This window comes from Stegodyphus dumicola, chromosome 7 (genome assembly GCF_044657685.1).
Source record: "Stegodyphus dumicola isolate Sdum_Otavi_A_Nest chromosome 7, ASM4465768v1".
Taxonomy (NCBI): Eukaryota; Metazoa; Arthropoda; class Arachnida; order Araneae; family Eresidae; genus Stegodyphus; species Stegodyphus dumicola.
Window position 1 is genome coordinate 198,485,171 of NC_140774.1, and position 12,495 is coordinate 198,497,665.

General features: G+C 34.6%; 1 protein-coding gene across 2 annotated transcripts in view; it reads left to right on the forward strand.

Moving 5' to 3' along the window:
* Positions 1-5,284, forward strand: part of raptor (regulatory associated protein of MTOR complex 1) — a 123,452-nt gene extending 118,168 nt beyond the window's left edge. For both annotated transcript variants that reach the window (XM_035362570.2, XM_035362571.2), the window contains 2 exons: positions 2,987-3,116; positions 4,774-5,284. In XM_035362570.2, coding sequence (XP_035218461.2) covers positions 2,987-3,116; positions 4,774-4,839 — 196 coding nt within the window. In that variant the 3' untranslated portion in view covers positions 4,840-5,284. The remainder of the gene's footprint in view (positions 1-2,986; positions 3,117-4,773) is intronic.
* The last annotated feature ends 7,211 nt before the right edge of the window (positions 5,285-12,495 follow it).

Below are 12,495 nucleotides of genomic sequence, written 5' to 3' on the forward strand. Positions count from 1 at the left end.
ATTTGGACACCTATGCAAATGATGATATCTGTGGTCCTAAGGTACGTCCCAGACTCCGCCGGTATATATCGTGTAGGAAACAGCATCAGCTTTAGTCGCATGCAAGATGCCTCGCAGTTCGGAGCTCTCTGATTTCGAGAAAGGTATAATTATCGGGTATCACAAATGTGGCTGATCCTTAAGGGACATATCTAGCAATCTGAAGTACCCAAAATCGACAGTGGCCTATGTGATTAAGAAGTGAAAGGTGAGCGGTGATTGTCGGAATGTTCCCCGAGTCGGCAGACCAACGAAACTGGGAGATAGAGACCGAGGAGTGCTGTCCAGAGAAATTCGGAAGAACCGCACCCAACTAATTGCCCTCATCCGCGAGGAGTTTCAACAGGCATCCGGGAGTATTGTTTCAATGAATACCATCGGTAAGGCAGCACATCTGCTTGGTTTTCATGGTCGTGCTGCTGCCCATAAGCCTTTGATCACAAAGTCCAACCGCGCTGCTCGGTTAATGTGGTGCAAAGCACATCGAAATTGGACCGTAGATCAGTGGAAACGAGTTCTTTGGAGTGATGAATCAAGGTTCACCCTTTACCGTTCGGATGGCAGGGTCTGGGTCTGGCATCCACCTGGAGAACATCTCCTGCCAGAATGCAATGTGCCAACAGTCAAGTTCGGCGGAGGTGGAATTATGGTCTGGGAGTGTTTCTCCTGGTATGGGCTTGGGACCTTTGGTCCCCATTCATGGTAAGCTCAGCTCCAATGCCTACTGCACTATTTTGGATGACAATGTGCTTCCTACATTGTGGCAGTTTTACGGGTTGGACCCCTGTTAGTTTCAGGACGACAATGCCAGTTGTCATGTTTCGACGTTAACCAAGGCTTGGTATGGTGCCAATGGAGTTCATCGAATGGACTGGCCTGCCCAGAGTCCAGACCTGAACCCTATCGAGAACCTCTGGGACGAGTCGCATTGCCGAATTCGGGGGTGCACTACCCGTGCAAAATCGGTGAAGGAACTTCTATGTCTTCTCCAAGCCGAGTGGAAGAAAATACCACTAGCTGTCATACAAAGACTTGTGGAAAGTATGCCTCGGAGGGTCCGCACTGTAATTACCTCTCGTGGAGGCTCTACCAACTATTGATTTTGAATAAAGTTAGTTTTTCTTTTGTATCACAGGTGTCCAAATACTTATTGATAGTCAGTGTATATAGTATTTGTTTCGAAAGTGACTTTAGTGCTTTTCGTTTTATTACAGTATTCCGCTTGAAATCTCTCATTTACTCAAACAGAATACAAGAGCAATTATGAAACTATTTCCTTAAATACTGTATATCTTTTGGACAATCATTTTTCTTATTTAGTTGTTCAGGTTGTATACCCCTCTAATCTGATGCTCAATAATCTATTATATTTTCAATCTGCTACCAGCATGGTATTATAAGTAAGTAGTTCTCGGTATTCGCTCTTACACCACAGCTGAGTACTTTGATTAAATGGTCCTGCTAATATCTTAAATTCAGTTGTATTACAGCCATTCAGAATACCACTCATGTAGACTGAGAAACAGATAAAATGGTTAGAGTATTAATAGTAAATGTAATTATAAATCATTATTTATGTTTAAAAAGATAAGAGATACAGAAAACGTTAAAGAAAGAAACTTGTATGGAGACATTGCAGCAGTACTATTTTATCAAATTCCATATAACTTAAATGAAAAAAGGATGGAAAAAATTACAAATTTTTTGTGTTTAAGAGAAAACCAAAAAAGTTTTGTGGAACCTCATTTTCATATATCAGTGAGTGTATTCTTTTATAGTCTGTGTTTTGTTCTTTTTTTATATACCACAATAAATGTATGTGGAATGAGCTATCAAGCATAGGCTTTGAGCATTTGTTTATTAGCACACAAACATCATTCCGCTATTTGATGTGGTATTTTTCTATGGATAGATGACAAGCTTGCTATGATTGTACAAGCACAATCTGTACAAAAACTTGATAATTAAAAATGCTGCACAGACTATTGTGAATATAAAAAGCAAGTAACAAATGTATAACATTCCAACCAAGAGAAAAATTTAAAGCTTTTGTACAAGTTTATATTTTGTGTGTTGATTATGTATAAAATTTATACAAAATAAATTATTTTAGGTTAACTCATTGAAACCGTGTATTAACAAAATAGAAGCTAGAAACTGTAATGAATGAAGTTCATTATCTTTTATTGTTGTTTCCTGAAGGTTTGCTGTATTTCTCAGAATTGACATCTGGATGTTTGATAAATTAAAAGGAAGGCTTGTTTGCAGTATGGTCTGGCTGCTTTTATGCCAGGGTTTGTTGATAATTTTGGTTCTGTCCCATTCAGTTGTTGAGTTCATATGTTTGAAGGATTATTTAGTTAAGGAATGTGTTATTTTTGTATTGGTTGACAGAAAATTTGAAAACATCTTTCTTATGTGAAGCTATACTTATTGATAATTTCATGTTGAACTGATACATTGAGTTAGTATCTTCATTTAGGATGGAGATAGTATACACTTCTGTTGAGCTGGTATATGGTTTGTGTATTCTTAACAATTTTTAGATTGATGGGGTTGGGATTACTGCTAGTTTGTATCAGTAATCTTTTGAAAACAGAACTGTTGCTGGGAGTAATGGCATAGTAGGTAATTGTTGTAATGAAATTGCTTCTGTTTGATTTTTGTGTGAGTAATAGATTCATAGTTACTGAGAACCTATCTAGTAATAGAGTCTTAGTTAATCTGTTATTTTCTGAAATAACTACAGAACTTTTAATAAGGATTTTCTTGGTAAGGCATTGTACAGCTTGGGTCCTACAATCTGGCATCACTTATATATTTGACAATTCCAGATTAATAATCTTCTGTTCTACTTGAAAAGGGGGGACCTAAAAAGTACTGAATACTGAAATGCTTTTTTTTAACTAAATTTTTAAAGACATATTTCTTTCTTTTGATTTTACAGTGGTGCAGCAAGCCAGTTTATTAGTGTATTTAACCAGTCTGGAGAAAATGTGAGCACTATAAAGTATCATGATGGTTTTATGGGACACAGAATCGGGCCAATCAGTTGTTTAGCTTTCCATCCGTATAAAGTAAGTGTGCCATGGATAATATGTATTTTCTTATTAATACAATTTTAAAACTTCTTTTGGAAAATGTGTACTGTTTTAGTCATCATGCTGGATGTAATATGTTTTTAAGTAACATAAATCTGCTGTTTTATAAGTGGGAAGGGAATCGTTATCTCTTGCTTCCCTCTGTGTATTTAAAAAAGTTAAACCATTAGAAATCTTTATTTTCAGTGTTAAATTAAAAAGAAAATTTCTAATTCATTTTAATGTCAGAACTTATTTTAATGCTTTGCGATTTCAGATAATAATTTAAGTTTATAATAATATTAATTAAAAAGCCTTCAAGACTGGTCTATGATGAATGTGGTAGCAAAATAAATATTAACAAGTTATCAGAAAGGAAATTTTAAGAATTTAAAAAACATTTTCATTTTTCCTTTCTTCTAAAATGAGTGAAAGTTTCCATATCTTCTGATTATGCAAAATTTTGAATTCCCGTGTTTTCTAGCATGTATGTTGATAATGCATATAAATTGACCTGAAGATTTTATCTAAGTACTGTATTTGACGGTATATAAGACGCACCCTTATTTAGATGGCCACACACAAGGAAAAAAAGTTTCAATAGCGTGGTTTCTTTTGGTTCTCACATTTCGTAAAAGCCAAATAAACAATTATTGAATGCAATTACCTTCATGCATAAGACTGTGTCCTTCATGTATAAAACACAGGTAATTTTTTTGAGACCAAATTTAGGAAAAAAAGTGCGTCTTATATGCCATCAAATACGGTAATAATTAAATTTAGAGATATGTGGTGTATAATCTCATCATATGTCACTGACAGTATAACAGTGGATTCTAGCTAAGATTTATGACCATAGCTACGAATTTGAAAGTTCTCGGATATTGGGGGGGGGGAATAGAAATGTTCCAGCTAATAGAATTTGTGGGGAAGCGGTAATAAATAAAGATTTTTCATTGCGATAACAACGCTTCAGTCATTGATCAGCTAACAGATGCAAAATCTGTAATATGGTTTAAAAGCCAGATAATGTCACTACTGGTAGTGAAAAAAAATTGAGAGAAACGTCGTTAGAACAATGGAACTTTGTTATTGAACAAGAAATTATGTCTGTCTATAGAATTAAAATATTTGCTCAAAAAACAAAGCAACTTGAACAAATTATATTGAAAGAAATATAGTTATTGAAACTATAGTTGTTCAACTTATATTTGAAAGAAATAAAATAAAAATAATTGTTGAGATTTTCTTTTGTAAGTTTTAATTCCCTTAAAATCATAAATACTTCATTATTCCATAAACCACTATTTTATATTTTTAATTTTATAATTACTACATATCATCTCACTACATTTAAACCGATGATTTGGTGTATATGGAAAATATCCCAAATCCATAATTGCTGAAATCCGGATCTTGTACTTTGTGTATTGTATTGAATAGAAGCTATTGGTATGAGTTACAAAATGTAAAATTCTATTTTTGATAGTACTGATTAGGAATATATGCAAGATAAGATTTTTTTTTTTTTTTTTTTTTTTTGTATAAGATGATGTCATATAACTATAATTTTATAGCTCTTGAAGATTCCAAGATCATAAATATGTTATGATAAATTAATATAATTTTTATAATTTACTTTTTCTCTTTTTAGGCAAGCTTGGCAGCAGGAAGCACAGATTCTCTTATATCTGTATATTCTGTAAATAGAAAACATTAATGAAGACAATCTTTTTAAATTTCTGAGAGCTAGTCAAGCTTCAGCTTGCCCCCGCACTTCTGCAAGCTCAACCATCGTGTCTTAAAAATCAAACGCAACTGAACATTTGAACCATTGTTTGTACAGATATTTCATTTTCAAACCTTGTTACATTTATCATGTGCCATTTCTTAAATATAAATTATTTAAACATAAAGAGTGTTTTTATTATTTATTTTACATTTTGAAAATTTGGAACGCATGAAGTTTATGAATAATGCACAGAATATGTGTATCCATGCTAGAATAATGAATTTTATGGATATTATTCTATTTACAGTAGTAAGAAGAGAAGCTTGCAAACTTTGAACTTGAAAAATTTGGCAAGATTTAACCAAGGATTGATGTTAAAAGAAAGCTTTGTGTTTCAACAAAATCTAATATAGGACTGTCTTCTTCAAGGAGGGTAATTTAACTCTGTAGCTGTTGCATATTTTTCATCAAATTCTTTTGAAAATTATCATTTTTTAATTTCCTTATTTAGCAGGATAATCTTAATATTGATTTAAAGTTATCTAGAACTTATGCATTTTTCTTTTACTTAACTTATATGTTGTTTCCTCCATGAACACTAGTTTGACAGCACTGTAGTGCTATTAATCTTCTGTTTTACACTAACTGCTATTAAATTACAACAGTAATGTAAACAAAAATATTCTTTTACCTTGAAGTGCAATCATTTTGTTTGAGTATTGATTTAATTTATCCAATGAAATGATCTTATTTTCCAGATTAAACTGCTTGAAAATGCAGATAAATTAATAGTATTTTTCTGTTAATTATAATGTGGATTATTCCTTTCCGTATATTTTTTAACCACCTTTGGGTCACCACCAGCAATGGAGTAGTAAAATCACTGAACACTGGTAGTTTAACCCAAGTTCACATCCTAGCAAACAGGCTAGCTGCATGTACGTTTCCATGGTTTACTCCATGTGTAATATGACGGGTCCGTGACACTTAGGTAGAGCATTTAGCCTGTTTGACTGACAATAACATTTAGTAGACAGCAAGTTTAGCTGACAATGCTTCGTGGAGTCAAAAGGCAGTTTTCAGTGTTACCCGATGAGAAGGTTTACGAACAACTACCACATTTTTGTCTTTATTATATATTTAATAAATTTTAAAATTTTAATATTTATTTAATAAATTTTAAAACTGAACAGAAAAACAACTTTATTTTGGCGAGGATTTTGAAATTAATTTCAAGAGCAAGCAGATGTATGAACGAAATGATATTATATGGGGGAAAAATGGGTGGAGCTAAGTGAAAGTCATTAACTGAAGTAGGGGGGGAAAAAATTCATTTAAAAGGGTTCTCAAAGAAATCCAATTTACTAACTGAAGAAACTCTACGGGTAATTTTTGCAGATCAAAATTAAAAATTATGATTAAGTGTCCATTTGTGGTTAGCTATCAAAACTTTATTTATTTCTCCGTCCAAACAAACAATTAATGTTTCCTGAAAAGAAATTTCAACACTCTTCCAAGTTTTGGAAATATATGTTAAACCACATTGACCTGATAGGCTAAAATCCAACAAGATGTAAAATCAAAGATGGGATCTTTAATAATTGAACAACAAATTTTAGGGATAAGTAAGAAAATAAATTTAAAGTTGAACTTATCCAGAATCCAGGCAATTTCATAACTAGTAGAAACATTAGACAGTATTATGGCAATGTTGTTATGATTATTCTTAATGTCAAAATGTGCTTTATGACAGTAAGAGGAACTTTTTAGATGCCTAATATGTGTTATTTGCTATAGCTTTTTTGTTTTGTTATTTGTGGTGCATTTTTAATATGTGTTGAAATGTATTTTAAAATTTTCTTATTGTATGCTAAAGATTCATAATTATACATGCAAGTTAATTAAAATAAATGTAATATTCATCATAAAATTGAACAATTCAGACAGACAAATCCAAAACTGCATAATTACTTAATTTTTTAAATCGAGTTTGATTTTAAGATAAATACTGTAATAAAGTTATAAAGTTTAAGTTATAACAACAGGAATAAAATTAATTTATTTAATTTATACAGCCTGTATTTTTTGCAAGTAATATATTTTCGTTTTGTTAGGTAGCTTCAAAATTCATTAAGTTCAAATTTCATGTAAACTGACTTTTAATAGCTGAAATAAGGTGTTTATTTCAGCTATTAAAAGTCAGTTTACAGATTATGTTCACAACTAGCAATAAATTTATTGTTCAGTTTTTAAAGATTTCAATTCTTGTGGAATTTTAGCTTAATGCAGTTTATCATGCCAGTGTGGTTTGACATATATCGGCCAGACTAAAACAGCATTGAATCTTTTCGTCAGGGAGAATGAATCATGTGTACGAAAAGAAGAAATAAACAAAATTTTGTTAGCTAATCACAGTTGAACACTTAATTTTAACATACAAAAATTAAGCTTCTTCAGTTAGTAGATTAGGTTTATTTGAGCACTTCTACAAATGTGTCTAATTACTGTTGAAATTGATTTCAAAATCTTCGCGAAAATAAGGTTGCTTTTCTATCCAGTTTTAAAATTTAGTCCCTTTAGCATTAAATAAAGACAGAAATGTGATAGGTGTCCATAAAACTTCTCACTGGAATAGGACAAATTTTAGTAAAAACACTGTCGCTTTTTTCTTTTTTCTTCTTTCTATTATCTACATGTGAGCATTATCAGCTAAACATACTGTTGACTGTCTTGTTGGCTAAATGATTGTCGGATAATTATCCGCGACCGTAATATGAATATGGGTCCGTTTTCTTTAAATTGTCATTCATTTCACTAAGTCACTAAGTCATTTCTCACCTTAGATTTATAGCCCACGTATGCTTAGCCTTAATCAGTCAGCCTAACTTTTATCTTACCTTTAACTGTGGTTTTGGATTAACCATAAATATCATCCACAGTCAATCATGAGTTAACTACATAATCTTACTAGCAAGACTGTTGAATAATGGGAATTATGCTCCTGATAAATGAGCTGCCTTATATCATTGGTTTTTGCTTTACATAATATGAGCTAATTTTTTTTTTTAAGATGTCTACAAAGGCATCCCATTCTTTAAGCAGATAGCCCTTGTATTCTTTGCTGTTTTCGTATAAACATAACCTGGCTAAAACCGGTATTGAAAAAATGGTAGTAAAGAGTATCTTTACAGTTTCTTTTGTTTTGGCATTATGGTCATTGTTATATCAATTCACAGTGTGCATGTCATATGTCTTGCGGTATTAATTTCTAGAAGTAAACTGTAGTTTAAAACATCTGAAAATGGATTGTAATTAGTTACCAAAGTGCGTGAGAAATAAAGAAAATGTAAAAGAGCTTTAGTGAATTAAATATCAACAAATTTCAGAATTTTTCATGCTCCATGATAAAGTAGTTGTTCCTTGTCGCATAATATAAACCCATGTAGGGAACATTTCAAATATCTTTCTTTGTGCCAGCCACCATGTAGAAGGAGGTCAGAGTGGTAGGAGGCCAGCGTCGGTTGATCCTGCCATTGTCTCTGACTCCACTTCAAATTGTACGGTTTGGTTTATTGAGATTACGGCAAAGCACACTGGGGCTTTGCCGTAATCTTATGTATCTTATGTAAGGGGAGGGATGCCTTTGTGGAGGACTTTCTAAGGAAAACTGGCTCGTATACACGTTACACGTGGGGAAAACCACAAAAACGCCCATGCAGCCAGCCCGTTCGTGGGATTCGAACATCGGACCGAACTACCAGTGTTCAACGACTTTACTGCTCGGCTTCAAATTGTATGGAGATTAATTTGGTTTTAGCTTGAAGAGAATTCAGACATAGTTGTAGGGTACTTATTATTGTGTGTGCAATGCAACATCAACACTCGAACAAAAAATGTTTTGTATGACACTTACGTAAAAACAGATTCTTCTAGAGAATTGTATAGACAATTCGTAGAAAAATTCATCTAGCATTTCGGTTCCTCATAGGAATACTGTCAGAAATGTTATTAGATTAAAGCAAACTGGGCCATTCGATGACAGAACTCGTAAAGAGAGGGTGGAAGGAGTTTTAATGGAGGAGAAAATTGTTGAAAATGGAGAATAATTACAGCATGCCCCAATGAAATCTCTACTCATGTCTCACAGAAAACAAGTGTTCCAAAAGACTTGACCTACAGGGCTCTGAAGTATTACATTTAAAACATGAAATGATGCCGAATGGACATCATTTCTAATAACTCCTATAATACAGATGAGTTTTCATTACATCATAATAATAAATATAATGACGTACCCGATTTTATTAAGCAAAGTTTACAAGAATTTGATACACGGTTTGGTTATCTACCATACTCTGGCACAAAGATGTTTGAAAGGCTCTGTAAATTTGTGAAGAATTTATACTTTTAGCTTTTTTGTAGCACAGTGATGAGAAACTTTAATAACATTGTGTATGTACGAATGCGTAATAGATTGAATGCACACAGATTTGATGATAAGTTGATAAAATTTATTTTGTTAAAAGAAACAGTTCAGAGTTCTGGAACTTTTCACAGGACTACTCGTACAAGTGTTCACAGTATCACAGAGTACAATTAGTTAATGAACTAACAATGACAATTGAGAGCAGATGCTCTCACTGGCCTTATATGGTTTTTCAGCTGACCATCGTGATATTTCTAGTACTTCCACCTCTTGAAATTACTGGAAGACAAAAGGAAGGTCGAATTAAGGTCTACTTTTACACATCAGCCCTGGCATTACTCCAGCAGAAGCACCATAACTCTATGGAACATCGTCATTATTCCGAAGTAGCCTCCAGTTGGACTGCTATATAATTCTTTAAAGATGTCCAGAATCTTGGAAGTATCAACTGCCATCAAAATACCTTTCCATCATCTGATTTGAACATGGAATAAGTCACTTCCTGTCTGAATAGTTTATATTTATACTAGGATTCAACTTTAGGTTGGCTTCTTTCAATTTCTAATCTTTCTAACATTTTCTAAAGGTTCTACAAAACTCTTCCCAATGATGATGTCATCCAGCTATATGAGACAGGCATTGTAGGAAAGACCTCTCAACATGGTCTCCATCATGCACTCAAATGTTGCTGGGGCATTACATAGTCCAAACGGCATCATCTAGAACTATCCAAGTCCTTGTCCAGTAGTAACTGCCACCTTTTCTTGGATATCAGGATTTATCCCTACCTGCCAATATCTGCTTTTTAAATCAAGTGTCGAAAACCACTTGCTTCCAGAAAGAGTATCCAGAATGTCATCAGTTCTAGGAAGAGGGTGACCATGACGATGGGAGATGCCCATGGACTTAAACGCTTGATAACATTGCTTTCTTGCATGTGTTTTTAGAATTTTTCCTACCTCTTTCTGTAGCAATCGGTAGATGTGTTAGATGTTGATTGGTGGATAATCCCCGGTATCAATTCTGTTATGTCAAACTGCTTCAACCTATGTCAGAGGAGAAACAGGAAAAAAACCCTATAGCCAGAACAGATGCAGTTGAAACCCTATTTTCAACTGCATCTGTTCTGAATTTGTGTCATATTATGCAGGTAATTTTATTTATTTATTTAGTATTATTTTTTTTCCCATTTCTTCTTGACCTGTTTCAATCTTTTCTTGAACAGCTTTCATCTCAATCAGCTTTCCTCTCTTTGGCAAGTGAGCGAAACAGTCTTATTAATTCAACTGTGGCAAGTGAGCATCCATTCAACAGTGAATAGTAAGAGGGTTGGAATTTTAATAGTGGCAACACAGCTGAAAAAACGCTACGCAACAAAACCAAAAAATATCACATATACCACACATAAACTACATACCTACCTTACCTCTCAGCAAAAAGACTTGTCCTGCCTACGTCACGCGCATGTGGAGTGACGCGAAGAACGGATCCTTGTATTAGCTCACGGTCTAAAGTAAGTGTTGTCAGGATGTTTTCAAAACAAGAACAACGATGTTGGATAAAAATTGAATGTACCAGAAGTCGTACAGCACGGCAGTGTCATCAAGGGCTTCAAGAGGCTTGCGGGGAATCTGCACTGCCTTACAGAACCGAAGCAAGATGGGTGAAAGCATTCAATGAAGGACGCCTAAACGTGGCAGACATGCTGCGGCCAGGTCGTCCGAGTGTCAGCGATGCAGACGTGCAAGCTGTTGCCGCACTAATGGACAGTAGTTGCCGCCAAACGATTCGTCAGCTGGCCGGACAAACAGAATTAGTGCATATGACTATGCTGCACATTCTGAAGGAATGCCTGTCCATGAGAAAAACTGCTTCACGATGGGTTCCACATCAATTGACGGAAATGCAGAAATGGCTACGATACGATGCTGCCAGAACCCACCTGGAGCGCTATGAGCACGAAGGGAGATGCTTTTTTACGCTGGATGAGACCTGGGCCCGATCGTACCAGCCAGAACTGAAATGCTAATCAAACGAAAGACGTCATCACAGATCACCACGACTTTCCAAATTTTGTCAGAACCCCAGCCATGTGAAAGTTATGGTGATTCTCGTGTATGACTGTGATGGTGTCATCCTAACGCATACCGTCACTGTGCAGTATTACTGCTCATTTTTGGAACACAATCTCCGACCAGCTTTGAGAAAAAAACAGCGACACTTTCTGCAGAACGCTCCTCTCATTTTGCATGACAATGCTCGGCCGCATGCAGCGCAAGCTGTGACTGATTTGTTCAAGCGATGGGCCTGGGAAGTGCTTTACCATCCACCATACTTCCCAGATCTAAGCCCTTGTGACTAAATTCCTAAGATGAAGGAACCACTTCATGGCACTCGCTTCCAAACTGTTCCTGAGATTTTTGCAGCAGTAGACTGGTCCATTCAAACTATCAACAAAACAGGCGCTGCTACAGGTATTCTGCGACTTCCACATCGTTGGAAACGGGTTGTACACAATGCTGGCGACTATATTGAAGGACTATAAAACATGGTGACATGAATCGCTTGTATTCCTTGTAAATAAATAGTTCCAACCGTCATAAATAGTATAGATCTTATGCACGAACTGCAGTTTTTGCAAACTTTTGGAAGAAATGTAGCATTGCCAGTTGTCATAAACTACACTGTTAACACCAATTTATTCAGAGCAAACTTATTAGATATGTAAATTAATTTGTTCTTAATTTTAAGGTAACAAATAGTGTTCAGCAATATATTTGGTATCCAATGCATTTAGTATATTATTTCGCTTCACTTGCAGTGCTACTTTTGTGTAACATGTTGTTGAGTAATGCTGACTTGTCTACCTTACAGTCAGCCCTAACCCATGAAATTCCTCCTGGCAAGGAGCTCAAGATATGTCTGTCATTTGCAACAGTACCTTATTCCACCAGGATTCGAAATGGGCCCTTCTATCCGAGTCGGCAACTCTAACCACTATACCAGTTGGGCGGCTTTTTTTTAATAACTTAAATTTATGTATAATTCTTCAATAAATATGTTTGAGTGTGGGTTTTAACAAAATACAAAATGTTTGCATATTTAGACAAAAGATAAAATGTACTTTGGTTTTTCATGTTATTATGTTAATAATGCTTCATTTTAAGTCTTAACTAAGAAATTTTTGTTTAATATTGTTACTGCAAAGGTGCTCCCTA